This window comes from Sinocyclocheilus rhinocerous, unplaced genomic scaffold (genome assembly GCF_001515625.1).
Source record: "Sinocyclocheilus rhinocerous isolate Xijiao unplaced genomic scaffold, SAMN03320098_v1.1 scaffold236, whole genome shotgun sequence".
Taxonomy (NCBI): Eukaryota; Metazoa; Chordata; class Actinopteri; order Cypriniformes; family Cyprinidae; genus Sinocyclocheilus; species Sinocyclocheilus rhinocerous.
The window spans coordinates 1,022,949-1,046,203 of NW_015647064.1; the positions used below are offsets into that span (position 1 = coordinate 1,022,949).

The 23,255-nt window shown below is 38.1% G+C and overlaps 1 protein-coding gene across 3 annotated transcripts; it reads left to right on the forward strand.

Moving 5' to 3' along the window:
• Window positions 1-1,564: 1,564 nt before the first annotated feature.
• On the forward strand, window positions 1,565-23,255 carry LOC107708684 (neurabin-1-like). 3 transcript variants are annotated; one of them, XM_016512989.1, is made up of 19 exons: window positions 1,565-3,557; window positions 7,856-7,988; window positions 8,098-8,218; window positions 8,355-8,459; window positions 8,777-9,005; window positions 9,090-9,236; window positions 9,317-9,370; window positions 9,462-9,691; window positions 9,910-10,006; window positions 11,131-11,266; window positions 11,481-11,635; window positions 12,637-12,964; window positions 13,098-13,155; window positions 14,230-14,301; window positions 14,434-14,638; window positions 15,191-15,235; window positions 16,466-16,582; window positions 21,936-22,124; window positions 22,208-23,255. In XM_016512989.1, the coding sequence occupies exons 1-19, from the start codon at window positions 1,662-1,664 to the stop codon at window positions 22,382-22,384; spliced, it is 4,494 nt and encodes a 1,497-aa protein (XP_016368475.1). In that variant the 5' UTR covers window positions 1,565-1,661; the 3' UTR covers window positions 22,385-23,255. The 3 variants fall into 3 exon arrangements, with proteins under 3 accessions (XP_016368475.1, XP_016368476.1, XP_016368477.1); XM_016512990.1 differs by having other exon boundaries at window positions 9,099-9,236; XM_016512991.1 differs by lacking the exons at window positions 15,191-15,235; window positions 16,466-16,582.

Genomic DNA, 23,255 nt, shown 5'->3' on the forward strand with positions numbered 1-23,255 from the left:
AATGGAACACAGTCCACACCAAGACAAACAGAAGGAGACAAAATGTCTAGAGCAAAATGGTTTATCATAAATCTTTATGATATTGGCAGTTTACAGTGTCAGTAGTGAAGTGCTTTTGCCTTGTTCTCCGTTCTCTTGCATTATGCTCAGATCTGTTTGTTAATGACATTTATCTGCATGCATTGCTCCTTTACTTTCAGCTGCTTTTCTTTTCTTTTGTCCTGTGCTCCACTCGACTCATCTCAGAAGCACTATGGTGACCTACTTGTAATTGTCAGGGAGATTAAACTCAGATATGGCATCTATGTGGCCCAAAATGCTGGTGTATGGAACATTGTAACTGTTTCATTGCATGGATGATTTGAGATCCCAAATTTATTTATTTATCTATAGTTAGGCTAGTTAATATTTTAGATCCAAAAAAGAGTAAAACTGTGTTTAGACATCAAATAGGCCTACGTAATGTCTATAATAGGCTACTATTTAGTCCTAGTCCTACTCTGAATTTAGCTGTTACTTTATGGAAGAGATTACTGACTTTCCCACGGTTGTTCAAGTCTCCCCCCCCCCGCCCCCCTTGTGCGCGCGCTTGCCTGACTCGCGAGCTCCGGAAAAAAGCAGCGGGTATGACGCTGAAGGAGGAGCGCGCATGTGGGGATAAGGTTTGTTGAGCTGGTTACATTCAAGGAGAAAGACATGTAGACTTCGGAGAAAGGAATGACGACGAATAGTCTAACAAGTCTGTGATTGTTTGGTCATGGTTTCTCACATCTTCTGTAAGTCGCAATGAATGAAGTTCAGGTAGGTTTAAACTCGTTTATCCGGCCTTGTTGTTTTCGAAAATGGAAAGATAAACTTCCTCACAGAAACTTCAACTAGTCAGGCTTCATTAGGATTGAAGTCGGTTACAGCAGTCAATGGGAAAATATCGACTGTCAAAAAGAAGGGGTTGTACTTGAGCACCTGCTACCTGTAAAAAATGCAAATTTAAAAAGTAATGTAGGACTATGCTACAATATAGACCTGTCAATTGGTTAACGGTAAGGCAAATATTACTGCAAGATGTACTTGTATAATAAAAAGCAGTATGCACAATTTAAGGACGAATATTTACACACAAAAAAAAGTTTATTTAAATGTATGAATGTCTTGCTAATTTATGAGTAATAGGGAATTATCAGTAATAAGGAATTATCAATAATTCCTTGCATGAACCATTAACCTACGTTTGTTTGGATTTTATTTAAATATATATTATTTATTACTTCTTATAAGTTTCTTATTGTTATACTACATAGTGTGTTTCTGTTATATTTCATATTATTTATCCAATGTTAATATTATTGTGGCATCATGTTTACCCTGGTGGTGTTTGTGTGGATAACAGTGTCCTCTGTCTTGTTATTAAAGGGCAAAATTGCTGGAGAGGCCTTGCATTGTCCATCTGTGCTGTCAGTACATTTCAAAATAACAAAATATTTTATTAGATAATTAATAATGGGATATTTTATAGTTTCTGGCATTTTTACAGTTAAATGTAACACACACACACACACACAATGAGGACGTACCATGCTCCTGGATATATGCTGCTTTTTTAGTTCCAGTTTTATCTGTTTTACTTACTGAGACCTTCAAATCTGTTCTTTTTACCTGTGATCATGATTAAAAGTGAAAACAAAAGTGAACGGGCACTGAGAAGTGCATCTCCACACAGGAATGCTTATAAATCAGACTTCCATTCCATCAAATGCTCATTTGATGGAAGTGTATCAATCAGCTCGACTTCACCCTTCTCCAACGGAGGCAGTGACTCCCGAGGCAGACCTTCGGGCAACAAAGTGAGCAAAATAAAAAATATATTCTTGCAAATGGATGAAAAGCAGAGTCAAGACAGTCCCAATATCAGCAAACCCACGTCACCCAAATTTTCACTGGATTCTACCCCTTACAGGTCCAGTCTGAGTAGTGTTACCAGTCTAGATTCAGCCTCCTTTGAGGCACGGAAAACAGAGGATGTTTCCATTGACAAGGCAGCACTGGCTGAGAAGTTCTCAATGACCAGGAAGCTGTTTGAGAGTGGCCTTAAAGAGCAGTCTCCAACAGAGAGATCTGGCTCTCCCAAAGTTATCTGGCCTCAGCTAGTGGAGAGACAAGACAGGAAAGCGTCAGTTACTGGAGAGAGAAATGACAAACCTAAAGAGCTAGAGAAACAGGCAAAAGAAAGGGAGGACAAGGAAAAGGGAAGAAGCGAAAGTGAGACACCACCACATAAGCTGAGTGTGTCAATGAATGCCGGGCCAATATCCAGACGTCTGGAGAGTTTTATGTTGGACAGTGATAGTGAGTCCCTGTCAGCTGCTCCTTCCACAGGATCTCATAGTCCCATTAGTCATTCCCAGTCACTTTCCGCTGCTAGCGACCATTCGGATCCCCCTTCATCACCAGACAGCTGTAGTTCCCCTACCTCTTATTCACTATGGGCTGATTCTCCTACTGAAACATGTTTGCCCAAGTTAAATGGTTCAGATTCACATGGTACCCCTTTGAATGGAGTCTGTACGAAGACATTACATAACACTTGTTCCACAGCTGAAGAACATATTAAGTCCTCAGAAGATACAGTCTCATCAGAACCCACTCTTGTGTATACAAGCGAAAAGATCCATCACTTGTCTGCAAGGAGTACCACTAGTCAAGCATCTGTAGCTGAGGATCCTGCACTTCAAGAGCAGCAAGGTGAAGGCAAGAATAGTGAGAAGGTTCCTGGTTTGTCCACGGTCAGAGCTGAGCTGGTGGTGGTGAAGACCGAATCATCTGAAAGCGAGGGCAATGAGGAGGAACATGTTGAGGATGATGTTTTTGAAGAGGCTGGCAAGGAGAACCAATCCCCAAATCGCAATTCTGAGAGGGTGTTGACCAGCAGCGAGGAGCTCCAATTAACATTCCTTGGGAAGGAATCAAAACAGAGAATTAGGGAACATGAGGAGGAATGGAGGGCGTGTGAGGAATCTGTACAGACTGGAAGAGAGGAAGACTATAGAGGGGAGGGAAAGTTTCTTGAGGAGAACATAATGGATAAGGAAGACGAGGAGGAGGAGAAAAAAGACAATGAGGAAGTAGAACTAAAGACAGACCAAACTGAAGAGGAGGCAGTACTGGAGACTGTTATGAGGGAGAGTGAGCAGAGAGCTAGCAATGTTGACGATAAGGAACAGCAGGATGAACAGAGAGAAGGAGAGGACGAGGACGAGGAAGAGGATGAGGGAGTAGAGGAAGCTGTTGAAGCTTTAGAGGAGGACGATGATGAACGAGAGATGGAAGATGTCTTAACAGGAAAAGAGAGGCAACAGCAAGATTATCAGGGATCAATTGGGAAGAGATCTTTAATTTGTGGAATTGAGAATGCTGCCTTTGTGGATGACAAGGACAACAGGACCGATTTGGAATGTCAAGTGAAGGAGGAATTCCAGGAATTTGAGGAACTTCCAGGACTCTCTGATGAGGAAGACCTCACTCCAAAGAGAAAGATCAAGTTCTCTACAGCACCAATCAAGGTATGTCTCACCCAATCTTACTTTGTTTAGAAGAAACTCTATATTTATATTTAGTACTTCAACGTATTTTTTATTCAGCTTCAGCATTTATTTGTTGGTCCCTCTGAAAGGGTTTAGAAGGTTTTCATTATAGTCTGAAGGAATTAGCCTGCCGGCAGTGACCCAAATCTGTGTTTGCACCTTTAGCAGATGACCGTGGCTCAATTCGGTCAGCACCTCAGTTCTTACTTTCACAAAGCATGTACTATGCAGCTATTATTCATGTTTATATGACAAGATCCTACTTGCTTTAAGGTATTTGGCACCCATGTCCTGTATTTATTTTGCCCCAAAACACAAACAAACTTTTCTTTTAGTGTGAGGAAAACATTATACTTGTCTGTGACTTGTTTCACTATTTTATTGATTCTTACGAATTGTGACTTCATCAGGGTTCCTGCTACAGTGTAAAATACCTTCTACCAAGAACATTTAAGATAACGCTCTCAACCAAGGTGCTGTCTGAGCTTGCATTACTTCAGGCATGTAATATCCCACGTCTCATGTTCTGACAGGTTTTTTTTTGCGTGTCATTTAGTTCCATATCTTAGGGCTTTACCTCTGGTCTCAGCTGATATGACTCTCACACTTTGAAATTTCATGTAACAGATAAACAAGATTTTCTGAAATAGAAAATTTGTCTGTGAAAACATTTTTTTTTATTACTTTTGGAGAGACATTTTTGTGTAAATCTTAAACACAAAGTAATATATATATATATATATATATATACACACACACACACACATGTATACATATATTTTGCTAATTTCTTGTGTTCTTCTAATCTATTTAATTAATTATTTATTTATTTGATTTATTAGTGTTTTCTCATGTGTATTTGTTACCATAAATCTGCCCCAAAAAACAAATAAATACAAAACAAACTGTGATTGGTCATTTTACTTGTCTTTGGCTGCAGGAGACTAATGCTAGTCAGTACAGATTTTCAAATTTTAGTCATACTGTATAACAGATCAAAGCAAAACACACAACTCTTTAATCTTACTTCATCTGTCAGAGACCAGGCACTGGGTTGCATCAAACAGAAAGTGCATTGTGCTGTCGTTCATGTGTGTCTGACTTTGGGACCTCTTGAACATGGAGTGTTTTAAAAGGATCCTGTTAAGGGAAGGAAAGGTGTTATGTCTTTGTCTGTGTGATTGGATATGAATATAAATCATCTCATCATCTGTCTGTACCAATTCAATGCTGTGGAAGCTCTTGCATTTGCATATTAATCAGAGTATAAATCTAATATACTAAACCATTGATCAAAGGAAATAAAGAAAGACATATCAAGTGTGTTACAGTAGGTGGCAAAAGTCCACTGTTTTGACTGCCCAAAATCAGTCAGTAACTAGAGGCTGATTGTGTGTAAGGGTGTTTCATTCCCTGTGGACCTTGCAGTTGTTCTCAGCACTCTTAAAAGATCTCTTAAGTTTGGAAACCAGGTCATGTATTTCTTCAGAGCCTGGCAGACTGAAGACGCCATGGATTTATAGTCTGGGTCAGAACACACACCAAATCAGAATATCATAGCTCAGTGTTTAATGTGTCACTCTCCCCAACATCCCTTCCTCCTTGGTGTGTCCTCCTCGAGCGTGTAGAGTAGGTCAGTGTCAGTTTGTTTGCTGTGTATTTATAGAAATGGGATGAGCGGGTGGTAACTAACATTTGTCTTACACTATGATGCATTTTCTCTCTAAATCAGGAAGCTTGGGTCTCCCTTTGTAAACATATTATAGTGTTCCTACATGTTTCGTTTCTACATTTTTGTTTACTCAGCCCTCAGGATGCGCCTGTTTCTGTATTTCTGCTCTTGTGTTTACTCATCCTGTTTTCCATATATAGGATCAGCAGGAAGTGAGTTGCCTGTCTCATATAGGCTAGGTTGTGAATAAGGATTTCCTTTCAACAGATGTTTGTGTTGGACATCTTTTGATCTTTGATGAGACAATGGGCTTTGAATATTAGCTCATTAAGTGTTTTTTCCCTTCTAGACAAAATATGGTGTCTTCAAATCCATCTTTAACCCAAAAATGCAGTTTTTTTTTACTCGCCCTTCAAAAAAGAAAATTCTGCCGTTTACTAACCCTCATGTCATTCCAAACCTGTATGATTTACTGTATTCTGTGGAACACAAAATATGATATTTTGAGAGCTCTTTTTGTCCATTCAGTAGAAGTCAATGGTCACCAGAACCGTTGGTTTCCATTAATTCCATTCAAAATTTTAAGTTTTAAATCCCATTAAATTACTAAAGGCCAGGATTTCGCTATTATTTTTGCTGACTTGTTCTTATTGCACACCAACTTGTTAACAACCAAGTTTGTTTTAATGCTGCCAAAGGACATTTCTTTATTGGAACAGTTTAGTATTTCATTATCTTAATATTTCTTGGTCATGGTGATGTTATGCAATTCTATTCAGGTTTGACGCTCGACCTGAACGCTATCTGTTGTTTTTTCCTTATTGTAAGTCATAGTTCAGTAACAGACTCTCTCAGTCCCAGGAATAAATAGTCCTGTGTTCTTGCTAAAAAGCCACGGCTTAAAAGAGTGAGAGAGGGAGGGAGCGAGATAGAAAGAGACACTGTGCTTGAGCATGTTTGGGAAGAAAAGGACATTGTTCAGAGGTGCACGCTTACTCCATGACAACTAGAGTCACTAGACAAAAGAAAGCGGAGAGAGAATAAATGAAGGGAAGGAAAAATAGGATTGTAGTGGAGAAAAAAGATGAAGGGGAAGTATGGATGGAGAAAGCAAAAGTAAAATGGTATAAGACAAATAAAGAGGAAATACTGTTACTTTGTCATGTCTAATTGATTTTGAGGCAGTGTTTTCCTTTTGTTTAATTCTACTGCTGTACTCAGTCCAAGTCTGGTGCCAGTATTAGGAATGCATACTATTGACTGACCTGCTTTTTAACTGCCTGTGTCGGCCTAAGTAAGCCAATGACAAAATGCTGTGGGCATGTAATTTAGCTAGCACCTTCATTAGGGTGCGTTCACTTTTAGCTTTGTATGGCGAAATTCTGCAGGTGAAATGCAGCATCTCAATAGGTATCTGCATCAGAAAACAATTAGGCCTAAGTTAAACTTTGAACATGCAAATTCACCATTTTTGCCAATATAAAACTGTGCTTCATGCATATTGACAATGGACTTTCTTTGCCTGTAAAATTTCACAAGTGCTTTTTAATATTGCAAATTAATTATTTTTGCACATTTGTAGCATTATGTGTGGAATGAAGAATTGTACCTAGATACTGGCGCTTTCAAGCTTGAAAAGGTTTGCAAAAAACATATCATAAAAGTAGTCTATATGACTGCTGTGCTGTTTTCCAAGTGTTCTTGCTTTATGTGTGGAACCAGCCAAAATTGAATTCATTATTTACAGAAAAATCTTGACATCTTTCCTAACTTTTCTTGGCATGTTGTTGAGAGAAATACCGGTGTCTGATTTGTGAACTAATCACTCTTGACTCAGATCTTTTCAATAAATTAGCTGGTTCACAAAACTGGTCTGAATGATTTGTTCACAGATTAGTCAGCCCCATTTGCAGGTGCAGCAGGCGCAATGATATTACGCAGCGCCTGAAAATAGGCTTATTGGAAGTTACCTAGCTGGGACTATTTTCAGGCGCTGCGTAATATCATTGCGCCTGCTGCACCCATGGTACGGCAGCAAAGTTCCTTGATTATTACGCCGGAATGAGAGTATAGTTCCTAGCCATATCGGCCTAGAAAATCGCAACTTTTCATTTTCCGTTGGTCTTAGTACACGATGTAACGACAAAGAGTCAAGTTTTAAATAGGAAAAATATCGAAACTCTTTGGTCATTTTTGAGCAAGATGCTAACGGTCTAATCAGATTCAATGATCTATGCTAAGCTACAGCTAAAAGTGCTACCGCCAGACCCGGAGATCGGCTGAATGGATTCGAAAACGGTAAAACTCAACTGTTTAACTCTAGGGGAGTTGGAAAATGAGCCTATTTTCAAAAATAGTGGAGTGTTCCTTTAAATACTGAGTAGGTATTAACATGTAAATGTGGGCAGTTATAAACAGGAAGATTGGAATGAGTCTGAATTACACTTTTTTTCAGAAATTATCTGGGTGGACTTCGTTTTATCAGAACATTATTTTACATCAACATTAATTGTGAAATCAATAAATCACAGATTCTGCTATGCAAGGTGATGGCCTTGTGTGGGTGTGCACAGGTGTGTTATTTAATGTATCTCCTCTTCTGCAGGTGTACTTTACCTTCTCTAATGAGGATTATGATCGCAGAAATGATGATGTGGACCCTGTGTCTGCATCTGCTGAGTACGAGCTGGAAAAGAGGGTGGAAAAGATGGATGTTTTACCTATAGATATTCAGAAAGGTTTCTTTTAAACTTTTATCACAAAATTTATTTCCCCTGGTATGAAATTCCTGAGAAAGTCAATTAACTGTAGAATTACTGTATTTGAGGTGCCTGTTTTGTTGTGTAGGAAACGATGGCCTGGGAATCAGTATAATTGGTATGGGAGTTGGGGCAGATCAAGGACTGGAGAAGCTGGGGATTTTTGTGAAGACCATCACCGAAGGAGGTGCAGCTCACCGGGATGGACGGTAAGAACTTGTCTTTTGACTTGGATTTATGCAATCCAGAATAAAACCTTCTTTGTGTGATAGCGAACAATGTGAGTAACAGATTATGGCTATTCAGCTTTCAAATAAAACAAGCATTGGTATTTTGTCTTAACAGAATTCGGGTAAATGATCAGATTGTGGAGGTAGATGGAATCAGTCTGGTTGGTGTCACTCAACTCTTTGCTGCTACAACATTGAAGAACACCAAAGGTCTGGTCAAGTGAGTATCGACACACCAAGCTGAACATAAAGTGACCTGTTTGCAGTTTTAGCTAAAGTTCACTAAGGTTGTGGGTTCAAGCCCCACCAGGAACAAGCTGTGAGCTCACACCATTGTGTCCTTGATCAAAGCAGCTCACTCCACGTTGCTCTAAAGGGATTTTCCCTGTATTATGTAATTTATGAACATGCATCACATACTAAGGAGGAAATGTCTGGTAATGATTCACCAGGGCAAATCTAATCTCATAGTCAGTATAATACCAGCAACGGTCATAGTCCTAGAACTGTGTGAAGGAATTATGTCCTCCAATGCAGGTTTCTCATTGGCCGGGAGAAACCAGGAGTGGAGAGCGAAGTGGCCCGTCTGATCAATGAGACTCTACAACACGAGACAAGCCCTGAAAACCAGGAGCCAAAAGATAAAGACCACCATAAACCCAAAAACCATCAGCTACAGGATGAAAAACAGATTTCTCAAATCCATGACCAATATCACGATCAACAGGAAATTGAACCACTGGCTGAAAAGAGTGTTGTGCAACAGGTATGTGAACATGTAAAGATAAGTTTGATGTCATGAGTAAATGAGTCATTAATCATTGTTGGGCCCATATTATGACTGATAAAGGATAAACAGAGAGAGACCGAAAAGAAGCAGGGGGCGGAGGATGCATCAAATGACTTGGCACAAGAAGTGTTTTCACAACTGAGAAGCCAAGGCGTTGATCTACCTGAAGATATCGATCCTACTGAGCTAGAACAAAAATTCAAAGTGGTATAATGTGAATTTCCACATACTGTAACTTATTCATCATTGTGAAATGCTTTCTTTCTCACTTTAATTCTCTTTTATAGCTGCAGATAAAACACAGTGTCACAGTAGCAGAACTCAATCAGTTGAGAGAGAAGGTAGGATGCTTATAAAAATGCTCATTTCTTATTTAGTATCTTGTCTTACCTGCTGAGTTATTTAACTTTTTGTGTGTTTGCAATTTTAAAGCTGCAAGTGAGCGAAGCCGAACGTAAGTCTTGGGAGACTCGAGGTGCAGCTCTTGAAAGGAATGTGGAAGAGAGCAAGGAGCGCATTGAAAAGTTGGAAAAATACTGGCTTGATGCTCAGGCCCTCTGCAAAGCCATCAACCAGCGTTTTAATGAAGCCCAGAGTCAACATGATTCCCTAAAGCTCAAATACAATAAGAGCATGATGCTTCTACAGGAGCATGAACAGAGGTGTGTTTGAGCATGTAATGTGTTGTCATAGCAGAATCTTTCTGGGAAGTTTGGTCAGGCGTTCTTGGAAATTTACTGATTTGTGAAAGCCTGTATCAAGGTGAATTATTAGAAATTATAATGCTCCATAGAGAAATACATGAGACAAGAGAATTGAGAAAAAGAAGATAAGTGAATTGTCATGTTTTGTTAATGGTGGGGCTGTTCTTGACTTGTAGAAAAGCTGAATATGCAAGGAAAGAGGCGGAGCTGACGAGAAAACTGGAGCAAAGGGAGAGAGAATACAAGAGCACTGTCAGGCAATTACAACATAAGGTAAAACTGCAGCCTGTTCATGTTAATCTCATTTCGAACGAAGTGAGATTACAATTATGAACATCTTTCTGGTCTTGTTAATATTTTGCGATGTGGCTTCACTGGGTGAATGATTGAATGTACTACAAATGTTTCAGTTACCTGTTCTGTAACTTCCAGAGTGGTCGGCACAAAAATTTGGTCAGATTTTCGCATGTGATTTGTCTTTTCAGACATTAGTTAACACTTTTAGAAAAGCAGAAATACACCAGTTACTACAGTACACAGAACTCTATGCAACTTTCCGTTTCTGACACCCACTTGTCACAGAATTTAAGTAAAAAAGTATTTATATGTTTTCAAACGGCATTTGATATTTTTGTAATCCCTCTGGTTTTTAGCCAACAACACCAAATATAAGAGTACAGAGGCAAGAGAGCTGATTTTGGATTCTTCCTCTGCTATTTACTGGTTCTATCCTAGTATTAGAGATTGTGTGGATTTAGTGTGTGCCGAGCTTTGGCATTTTTCAGACCTGGGACAGTCTTGTGCACTTACTTTCTGTTGTGTGAGACCGCAAGGGTGCGTATTGGGACAAGCTCACTTTTGCTTAACAAAATACAGCAGGAGCTCTGGTCTTATGACCAAAAGCATTGATGTTATTGGTTGGGCAGCTTTATTTGCAGATATTAGAACACCTCATTAGCAAAAATCAGCAGCTGCATATTTATCACACTGAATTTTCACTCTAAACATTCGTCTTGATGATTCATTTGTTGCGGCCTTTATGGTTAGGGTTTGTTGCTACTGTTAGTTGGTGTTGCACGTAATGATTAAGCTATTAAACAGATTAATTGAACATATATTAGTTATCCAATGCGAAATCGTAGCAGAAAAATATAGAGCCTTTTCTACCTTATGCTTATCCTAGTATGGCACTAGCAATGCCAAGGTTATGGGTTCAAATCCCAGGAAAAAAGCAAAAGCTGTAATCTGAAAAAAAAAAGTGTAACTTGAATGCAATGTATGTTGCTTTGGATAAAAGCATCTGCCAAATACATAACATTTAGTCATCATAGAAACAAAGATAACAGGATAGAGTCTTGTGACTCTATATGCACATAATACCTCTCTGCATTTCTCAGATAGCTTGTCTGGAGGGCCGTACTGGATCAGACCAACCAGAAGAGTCTTGCAGCCCTGCAGGAGAGAGTCAACCTAGCAGTCCAACCTCCGGTTCCTCTGAAAGAAATGGACTATCTACAGATGACCTTCACTCTGGTACAGAAGAGCTGGTCAAATATATAGTATAAAAGCTGGTCAAATATATAGTTTGATTTATAAAATATATAGTTTAGCTGTAATATGTTACCCTAGTTTGTTTGGCCAGATTGTAACACCTTTTATTAATAATTATTTTGTTCAGAAACAGTCTAATCTGTTAAAGTAGGTTCTTCTGGTTTTGAGATGTTGGTGTATGTCTGTTTGTCCTCAGATGCAGACTGGGGAGATGTTCCTCAGACGGCTCGCCTGGACTGCAGTGTATACAGAACCAAAGCCAAGCTGGCACAGGGATCTCAGCGCAAGCGGCCCTCCCGAAGTAAACTCCGAGAGTCCGCGAAAGGCTCACAGGCACCAAGCCAATCACAGGTGCGTTGAACCACAAACATTAAAAAAGTGTGATCTGTCCTGGTTTTTTTTTGCTTATGGTTTATTATACAAAACAAAAGTTTCCCAGTTTGACTACAAGCAGCTTCTTAAAAGGAGAATTTAGAGAATTTAATGCAGATTTTTACAAATACAGTACATTTTTCAGTTATGTACCATACATAATTATAGTAACAGGTTTGACATTTTAAGATTGTCAATTACTGACAAGCATAACGCATAGTTTATTATTTTACAGAGGGAAAATATGAAGAGGCCCAAACAAACTTTTGTTTCCATCAAAATGTGCAAAATCATATTACTCAGTTAAGTTGTTGGATTTTCATTGGTGTGTTGAGAAAAGCTTATATTAAAGTCTGCGTGAACCGGAAGTTGCTGCCGACAGGATTTCAGTATGATGACGTATTTCCAACTGAAACGGAATATTGAGTAGATGGCAGGGTTTTTATTTTTGCGCTCCTTCTCTCATCTCTCACTCGCAGCAAACTAACGGTTGGAGGGGTGTGGTTAAGCATATTCTGCCCAAGCCGTCAAACTGACATCATCAGAGAAGCCATGCCATTCCAGAGCGGAAGCAAATGATCAGATTTTGATTAAAGATTTGACCAAGACAAAAAAATTTTTTAGAGGATTAATTTAACATGGATTAATTATTGACCTTAAGACTAGCAATGTGCGCTAACAAAATAAATATTGTACATTTTGATTTCATGCGGACTTTAACACTTTGAAAATTGGATCAAGTTTTATATTTATATATTTTACTCTACTGCTCTTATGGGTGTTTTGTGATGTGTCGTCACTGTATGATTGAATGCTACACTAACGTAAGGTTCTGTAAGTGACGTTAGTTGTTCTGTAACTTCCAGGGTGTTCATTGTATTTACACACAGCCTCTGTTTAATGTATTGACCTTCATCCTGTATGTTTTTACTAACAATTTGGATTGAAGAAATCTTAGTTTAATTGTATCTCATTTTTAGGAATCTGTGTGCATACAAGACAACAAACAGGAAAGAACAAACAGTGAAAGAAGGCGGTCTTACCTCGAGAGCCTAGCCATACCTGTTCCATCCATACAGTTTGGTCACGACCAAACACGTGAACCAAGAAGTGAAGGCAGAGGTGATGTATTTATGCAGAGCCAAACACCCCACGGAAGCAGCAGCACACAAGCCAGCCTGTCTCCACCTAAAGACTCCTCCACTCCCCAGTCCCCATCCTCCTCACAGTCCTCCTCTAGTATGTTCCTCAACCTGAGAAACAGGAGGAGCAAAGGCAAGGAGCGCAGCAAGAGCAGAGCAAGCAGAGGTACAACTGATTTCTTAGAGTATTTTTTATTTATATCTTCTACTTCCACTGGTTATCTGCTTAGGCTCTTCAATATCAGCCTGAAGATTAAGAGGAAATGTAAAAGATATTGAATTGTTCTTTTGTTTTTCAGATGAAGAGAGTGATGGTTCACCAACACGAAAGACCAAAAGACGATTCCCAGATTTCAGGTATGGCTTGGCCAGCAACTTCCTCTTGTGTGCCAAAATTACAATAGGACATTACAATTGGAGGAGATGAACCACTTGAAGAAAAAAATTAATGGAACAAATCACAAAAATGCAGAAAGACCCACCTTTCAGTTAAAGGAATAGTTCACCCAGTTCTTTCACCATTTATTCACCCTCATGTCATTTCAAATTTGTATGGCTTTCTTTCTTCTGTAGAAGATATTTTAAAGAAAGTTTCAGCTGTTTTTGTCCATTATTATGAAAGTTAATTGGACCAAAACTTTCAGGCTCTCCAAAGGCTAGAAATAATTAAATCCATATGACTCGAATGGTAAATTCAGAGATCGTAAAGCATAAAGAATCAATGAGGTATCACATTAAGGCTAATTCACACTGCACCGACAGACGCTGACTAACATGGACAATCAGATTGCAGTACGTTACTTAGACATTCCACGACTGGACTAGAGTCAATTTAGCATGTTCAATCAGCAAAATCGAGATATTCAACATATGCCAACAGGGGTCTGATCAGACAAAACCTGACAAAAGTGTCTGTTGGCATTTGTCGGTCCGGTGAGAATTGGCCTTTAGTTGACATTTAAGCTTTGTGTTATCATATTTGATGCATTTTGATGCTTTGATCAAGGTTTTTTGATATGTTTATTATACAAAGTGACACTGTCATCTTTTGAGGAAACTTTGTATAGATTAATTTATCACTACTTTTATGTCCTTTTTGGAGCTTGAAAGCTTTGGACCCCATTGACTTTCAGAATATGAAAAAACAATGAAACTATTTTTCAAAATATGTTCTTATTGTTTTCCATATAATAAAGAAAGCCATCGTAGTTTGGAAGGACACAGGGAGAACTTAAATTATCACACTTTTTACTCCTGGGTGTTGTTTACTCTAAAACATGCAAGTGCATAATTTTATAATTAAGCATGATATAATGTAGAATATATTATAAAAATGTAGCCTTGACAGACAGATATCAGTCTTTCACCAATCAAGTAGATAAGGCCTGAAATTTAAACTGTTCTTCCGTTTTCTTTTGTGTTGCCCTGTAGTGGTATCCGCAGATCCGGAGGCAAAGGCAAAAAACGGGAGAGCATCACACTGACAGGATCTGTAGGGAGCAGGTGGGAATATTTGATCTCCTAATATTAACCTACTACATTAGCTGAAGTTAAATAGTTTCAAATCATTTCAAAATGTGCAGGTCTTCTCTGATATAGATCAGTTAGCAGGGATTCTTTGTCGTCCAAATTCAGGGGATCAGGAGAGTTACTGGATGAGTCCAGCGGCAATGTTTCCCCCTCTGGTTCCATCTCTTCCATCCCTTCCTGCATGCCATTTTCCTGGTTTGGGGACAGAGAGAAGGAAAAAGAGAGAGAGCGAGAAAAAGAGCGTTCTGCGTCCAGTGGCAGTCTGCCTCATACTCCTTCAGAGGCATACATAGAGGATCGTCCAAACAAGGTGAGTAGGGTCCAGATGTTTTATTTTCATAACTGTCTTGAATAAGAGAAAGAATTAATAAGTTATGTTGTCAGCGATTTAATGCATGAGTTTTTAAGTGATTAATGAATTAGGCTTAAGCCGTTTAAAATTAATTCAGTTTGCAAGGTTGCAGTTGGTTGCATTCCTGGATGTCATTTTAAGTTCATATTTAAGCAGTCTCATTGTGTTCAGTCTTTGATCCTAACAGGAAGTGAAGTTTTGTAATTAGACATATTCTGAAGGCTGTACTGTATTAAAAGTCTGAAACATACTGAATATCTGCTATTTAAAATCTCATTTTAAGATGGCAATAAACAAAAGTTTTAGGAATTTGTTAAAAAACGAATGAATAGGAAATGTTTAAGAGTCTACATTATTGTAGTACTCGTTTGTACAAAAGGTCAGATGTTCTTACTTCTTTTTGAACATTCGTGAATTTTGCTGAATGACATGATGATCATCACATTGGACCCTACTGTATGTCATTTTGCTTATGCAGAATGTGTGTTTATGAAATCTTCTTTAAAACAGACCAACTTCTCCTGGCCATCTCTTCTCTCTCACTCCTTAGATTTGGTACAGTATTCAGTTGGTACTCTAGCTAATGTATCTTTTGTGTGAGGACAGTAATACACTCGGTTTATAGCAGTTGCTACTAACCTTAGTGGACTAGTTTTTGGTGTGGCTTTGTTGAAAGATGAAATGCTCCACTGTAGTAAATGCATTCTTTCACAATATACCCTTTGGCCCACATTGATAAAGCCCAATCTTGTTTCATAATGGAGCATTGCCATGAACTGTGTTAATTTAGTGACTAGACATAGTTTTGTGTCTGAGAACATACCCTATAGGGAATGATAGTTTTGATGGTTTTAATACTTTAATAACTTGATTTAATTCAGGTTTAGACATTCACTAACACATGATAGGGATGCATGATAGTAGTTGTAGTGTGTGATAACGCTCCATTGCCAGCTCTTACAAGTAATACAATGTAGTTTTGTGTTTCTACTGGTTTTGGTTTCTGGAATTGTTCTTCACTGGTACAGTTTTCCAGACTCTGAAGGTAATATCACCACTTGTCACCACTCCATTCACCACATTTAGTTCAAACAAGCATCCAAGAGGAAAAAAAAGAATCAATTGAAGTGCCGAATACAGTGAATAAATGTGTTTAGGGTAATTTAGAATGACCTTTCTTTCTCTCTCTACCAGTGTTTATTTTTGTTCTGATATTAATTTTTAAAATACCGCAATACCGGTAGGTCGCTTAAACAACGTTCGGAACGCGACACTGTTTGAAAGGGGTCCCCTTTTCACTGTTGATCAAAAATCAAATCTATTCATTTATTATAATTTATGATATGACATTTGTCAACTTTTTTTTATTAAGATGTGTACACTCACATGTATTCAAGGTACAAGGTTTTTTTTTTTTTTTGCTTTTTACAACATTGATATCATTTAAATTTGCATACATACATTTCTGTGATCTTTGCACATAAACTGTTTTTTTTTTTTTAAGTTTTCATTATCTTGTTTGTCAGTGACCCAATTACACTGAAACTCTGTCTTGTTTAAAAGTTTTTTTTTTAGCGTGAACGTTGAGGAACTGGTTAGATATTTGCATTGATATTACACATTTAGTGACCCTTAAGCCATTAGCATTATCTGCTTTAAAAGTGCATGCTTATTAGCATCCCATCCTGTAAATACTGTATATGTGTAAACTGTTTGTGAGTAATTGTTTATGTGTCTGTTTGTGTATGTTTACACGTGTATGTCCCTGTGTCCTACTTATTACAGAGCTTGTCTGTTACGGATGATTCGATCGCAGGTAGTCCTCGCTCTGTGTTGGCGGGGTTACTCAAAGAACCCCGTCTCCTCGGGCGCTCGCACACACATACCTTCTCCTCCTGCGAGGTGAGAGTCCGTGGGGTCACCACTGCATGAGCTTTTCCTGTAGTTAATGGTTAGCAATCGTCATACGTGTATATTTGATCAGCCCTGAACTTGAACTTTTAGTTTGTGAGGTGTTTTAAAGAGGAGAGCAAGTATCGTGGAATGTGTGCGTCATGAGGGAGGAATGGAAAGAATGAGATTATACTCATAGCTTTGAGAAACAGAGGTGATAGTTCACCATGCATGTCATTGTGTTTCACTATTATAGCATGGCTCAGGCCTGCAGTATACAGGTGCAGTCACATTAGTAAAGTTTCAGCGAGTCACTTTCAAACCAAACAGCTTTCTGTTGGTCAATGTGCAGAAAATGTGTGAACTTTTCTCATGGATTTCTATTGAAATGACTGGATTTCACTTGTGAAATTTCAGCAGGCAACAGTAAATGTGACTTTTAGGCTCTTCCATCTGTGTATAGTGAGGCACAGGATAGCAGGTTTCTCCCCTCTTAATACATCCAGGCTGTTCACTCTGTGCTTCCTGCCTATGGTTAGGATCTTTCCGCAGTAAATTATGTTATCCATGTGGAGTATATGGGTGTGGTTGTGAGTGAAGCAGCTCTCCAGTGTCATTTTTATGTGTACGGTATGTGGAATTTCCAAAATGATTGCAACAGTCTTTCTACGCCCTGTTGGTAAGATGTTGCCACAGGTAACATTATTTTACAAGTTGTGTTGGGTGTGTCAGTGGCTCAGTATTAAAGGAATAATTTATAATAAAAAAAATAAAAAAACCTGTATGACAATTCTGTACATTCTTCAGGGGAACCCAAAAGGAAGCGTTCTGAAAAATGGTCGCACTGCTCTTTTCTATAAAATGGAAGCATTTTATGAAATGAACTCCAAAATGGTCAAAAAAGCACAATGAAAGTCTCATAAAAGTAGTTTATGAACAGGGGTGTAAAATACTTGAGTAATTTTGCTTGATTACTGTACTTGAGTATTATTTTGGGGGATTTGTACTTTATTCAAGTACAGTTTAAACTGACTACTTGTACTTTTACTTGATTACATTTCTGAAGAAAAAACTGTACTTTTTACTCCTTACCATTTTATTTCATCTTGAAAAGTACATTACATTTTTATTTTATCTGATGCACATTTAATATGGTAAACGGAAGCTCAAACATGCGTGCTTGACGTGAGAACCAATGATCATTGTTTTCACGAATCAAGCATACACATTTCGACTGCAGTTATGACTTTCATCAGGTAATGTTTGGCTTCAAAATTTCACCATCAAATCTGAGGAAGCATATTGAGGTAGCAAAGTTGTTTTCCCAAAAAAAGGTTTATTCGTTATTCTTTCTGTTTTGATAGAGCTGTTAGCTGTGTAATACATTGGCTGAATGCACAAGATTGAGTGCAAATAAAATCAGTGATGAAAATTTAAATACAAGTAATATTTTGTGGGAGTGATTTTTTATTTTTTTTTTATGTTACAAATCTCCAAAAAAGTGTTTAAATGACCATTGTATGTTAAATTAATTGTAATTCATGTTTAGTGATGTTCTTACCAGGTAGTGGATAAATTGTATTTATAATATGTAATTATATGACACATTGAGTAGCAATTAGGACTGCCAATGAATATTTTTTCATCTTAATAATTACATGATTTGCTCATTAATAATCTAATTAGTCGCAAATAATTACTTATCAATATTTGCTGAGAAAAAACTCTAAATGCCCCAAATAAACAATTAAAAGTTTAATTATCCTTTTAGACAGTGACATTGAATAGACAACACAAAAAAGTGGCCTTTCAAAACATGAATGTTGTATGTTTTAATTCCATGACATTAATTCAACACATTCTTGTATTCTGTCTGGAAAATGTTTCTAGCCTCTGCATCACATCTTGCTCTTCAAAGGGATAGTTCACCTAAAAATGAAAATTCTCTCATCATTTACTCACTCTCATCCCAGATATTTCTTTCATCAGATGAACACAAGCAAATATTTTTAGTCCGTATAATGCAAGGGGACAGGACCGCTTCATAAACCACACAATGTGTAATAAGACGGTCAAGTTTAAAATATTAGTATTTGTATTTTTTTTCTTACACATGTCTATAGTGTTGCTTAAGAAGACACTGATTCATCAACAGGGGTTGTATGAGTTACTGTCATATTCACTTTGTGTAGTTTTTGAAGTGTCATTTTTGGACGTCCCATACACTTGCATTATACGAAGAGAGATGTTTTTTTCTCTAAAACTCTTCGTTTGTGTTCATCAGATATATGAAAGTCATATATATATATATATATGGGATGGCATGAGGTTGGAAAGGATGGAGTTTCCTTTTAATCCCATTCCCTGTATTTTTTTGTTTTTTTGTTTTGTGTGTTCCGCTGTGCTGCATTTTAATTGTTTTTGTTGCACTAGATATATGTGTTTGACCTGTGCCATTGCATTTTGTTTTGTTTTCTCCCTTTAATCAAACTTCTGTATGTCTGTCAGAAAAAAAAAGTACTTCTACTTTTTTAATACTTGAGTACAATTTAAAGTTGTACTTTTTTTACTTTTACTCAAGTATGTTTTTGGCCAGATACTTGTACTTTGATTTTTGAGTACTTTTTACACCTCTGTTTATGACTCACACACTATATTACAAGCCTTCTGAAGCCATGCAATACTGTAGTTTTATGTGAGAAACAACATGTCTCACCTTCCAGAAATAGTGGCTGGTAAATACCCAATTTGATCACCTCTTAAGATTTTTAATATATATAATTCAAATGTTTAAAACCCACTATATATGAAATTACATTAGTGTGCAAAGTAAATATCAACAAAACATGTTCTTTTTTGTTTTGTAAAAATTAATGAATAAAAAGTTATTGACAAATTGATTGATTTTCTATTATAAGTCAACTTGGCGAAAAAGGATCTGCTAAATGCATAAATCTTAAAGGGATAGTTCAGACAAAAATGAAAATTCTGTCATAAATTACTCACCTTCATGTCGTTCCAAACCCATAAGACCTTTGTTCATCTTCAGAACACAAATTAAGATATTTTTGCTGAAATCCGAGAGCTCTCTGGCCCTGCATCTAGACAGCAAAGCAACTGCCACGCTCAAGGCCCAGAAAGGTAGTAAGGACATCGTTAAAATAGTCCATGTGACATCAGTGGTTCAACCGAAGCAAAAAAAAGACTTTATACAACAACTTTGTCTCTTCTGTCAGTCTTTGCCGTCATTCACAAGAGTACCATGATGCATGCGTGTGGTGCTGCTGATGCAGAAGCCGGCTTTCTGACATAGAAAAAACATGCGCTGTGCCTTGTTTTTACAAGCAGAGGAACGAGCAAAGGAATTTTCTGAACTGAGCTGGACGATGATATCACTGAATCAATGATGAACTTGTAACGATCGGCTAGTGCTGGGCGGTATACCGGTTCATACCGAATACCAGTGTTTATTTTTGTTCTGATATTAATTTTTAAAATACCCGGCCTTATCGGTCGAATTACATGGTGTAACAAAGTTCGTAGTTCGGGAAGGAGGCGGGAACCGGCAAACATTTAAAGAAAACTTTAATAAAATAAACAAACACAAAATAGGAGTGAGATACTGGAATGGTAAGTCCATAAAACAACTTCACAATCCAGATAGTGCAGTGTTCGGGCAATGGCCCTGTCCCAAATGGCACCCTAAACCTTCGCGGTCTTCCTCTGAGTCCGCACTTTCGTGACGTAATGCCGCTTTGACTGTCGGGTAGAAGTCTGCTGCGGAGCTCGCCCCAGTGCGGGCTCAGCAGAAGTGCGGATCGAGGGCGCATAACGGCCGCAAAGGGGGTGCTTGCGAGCACCCTTCTGAACGCTAAAATAACGATTGGGACACCCTACGGTCTCGTGGACTTAATGGACACGCGCACGCGTCGCCCATTGTAAGTCCGTAAGACTGCAAGTGCACATGAAGTGTTCCATTTGGGACAGGGCCAATGACCCTGATTGTCGTCTTCTTCATTGGAGTTTTACAGCAGTTGGCTTCCAATGAGCCGCTTTGTGATATCACAAAGCCCGGAAAACAAACGCTGTAGTCCAAACGAGCCGTTCGTTGTAGTTCTTGAAAAGGGATTTAAAAAAAAAAACGAAATATTTCCCTTTGGAGTGACTACAATTTAAAAAGTGAAAAAGCATAATAGGACCCCTTTAATTAAATTCGTCCTTCCAGTCTGACCCTCATTGTTTGACATGCTGCTTGCTTTATACTGGTTTACTTCCTTATCCCTGTCATGTGATTGATCACATGACAGGCAGACCCATGAACATTTTAAAGACATACACACATTAAATAATTAAGAGGATTAAAATGGCTAAGACAACATGTAAAACCATTAAAACTCAAATATATAGATATAAAACCATCTTAATATATATTGAGCGGTAAAAACATGTGTCTTTGTGTGACAGTGTCACAAACTGACTTTAACTAAAATAGAGTGTTTACTGTTGTCCTTTTGTATTACGCTATTTTTCCTGTTTAATTCTGTAAAGCTGCTTTGAATCTGTATTGTTAAAAGCACTATGTAAATAAAGGTGACTTGGCTTGAATGCACACGCATGCGTCGTAGTACTCTCGTGAACGCTCGGCGAAGACTGACAGGGAAGAGAATAAATTGTTGAATAAAGTCATTATTTTTGTTTTCTTTGCGCACAAACCGTATTCTCGTAGCTTCATAACATTGACCCACTGATGTCGCATGGACTATTTTAACGATGTCCTTACTGCCTTTCTGGGCCTTGAATGTGTCAGTTGCATTGCTGTCTATGGAGGGTCAGGAAGCTCTCGGATTTCATCAAAAATATCTTTGTTTGTGTTCCGAAGATGAATGAAGGTCTTACGGGTTTGTAACAACATCAGGGTGAGTAATTAATGACAGAATTTTCATTTTTGAGTGAACTATCCCTTTGATGTACTGATAATTTTAGAAGATTATGATTGATCAGTGGTGCTTTTTTGAGCTTTGCAGCCCCTGGTCACTACATTTTATTGAAAAGAGCTGCAACAAAATATTTCAGAACATCAGTCTGTCTTGGTTCTTGATGTCTTCCACAGCTTCTGACCTGATTTCATAAGTGTGCTCTAGATTCTGTCTGCCCTGGTAGGAGTCTGTTGATCTGTAAACAGACACTTTTAATTCAGGCACACGAAATTAACAGAAAGTTTGCTTGAAATATGCCAAAAATATATAGGTTAGCATTCGTTTTTTGCATGGCAGAATGGTGTATTGCAGTCTTCCACACCTTATGACTCTTCTCATGTTTCCAGTTCAAACATAAATACAGTATATAATTCTTTTATTTTCAGACTCTTGATGATGGCCCTCTTCCAGCGGTGAAGCAATACCTGTGGCAGAACCGCCCCCTTTCCGAGTGGACCAATCAGCAGGTCTGTCACTGGTTGATGGGCATGAATATGGAACAGTATATAGCTGAGTTTACAGCGAAAGGTGTGGATGGCCAACATCTCTTGTGCATGGACAACAGTACACTTAAGGTTGGTCCTTGTGTATTTTGATTATTTTCTGATTGCAGTATAAATTTAAATAATATTCCACTGAAATATGTGTTGTCTTCCAGGAGCTTGGCGTTTCTAGTCAAAGAGACCGCTCCACCATTAAGAGGAGACTAAAAGACATGAAGAAGGCTCAGGAAAAACTCGAAAAGCAGCAAGTAAAAAAAGAAAAAGAAAGGGGGAGAGAAAAAGAGGCCAAGAATAAAAGCAGCCAACCAACAAACCTTGAATCAGCCTGCTGAGGTACTAACAAAATCAAGGGCCGCAAACGTGCACGCTCACCGTCCCAAGTAATGATAATTTGTTCTGATAGAAATGGAGTAGACTGTCTCACACACAGATGATTTGTAGACCGTTGAGAACGTAACAGCATGGGTGATCACAGAGGTTTTCTGCCAGTAAAGCCTGACGGAACATATATTTTTACTGTAACTGTGTCTTTGATAAGCTTGTTATTAATGTCTCTTTTTGACACAACCCAGGAGTTAAAGAATCGATTCCTGTCTGTCACACTGACATTCAACATGCATAATGGCACTTTGAGAACATGGGAACTTAATCTAACTGTCCAGAAAGGATATCCATTGCCTTTAACTGATTTGCTTGAGTGTTGTGAGTGTTGAATGTTTTGGGATGCTGTACATGGTACTAAAAACGATTTTACGGCTGTTCACCAGAGGGCGCCGATGTGAAATATCTAGCAGTCAGTAAAAATGTTGAGATCGTCGATCTTTTTTTTTAGAATTAACGCCAAATTATCATGAGCCAAGCTGCTAGTGCACACTCTGCACTTTAGCTAAAAGTTAACTAACAATCCACTTGTGAATCTCTCAAAGTGATGCACACACATTCCCAGGGTTAATAGAGCACACCAGGTAAGCTTCGGCTCCCTTTTCTAGTGTGCACTTTTAAGTGAGCACTTCACCACCCTAAACAGACTACTTTTCTTTTTTTTTGGAAAGAATCATCAGGTTTTTTTTTGTTTTTTTTTTATGTCTACTGTACATAACTCTTAGTGATGTACATTTTACTGCAGAGAGGAGAGCAATTCATTGTCTTCTGTCACAAATGATGATGATTTTACATGTGTATTAATAAATAAATATTTTACAA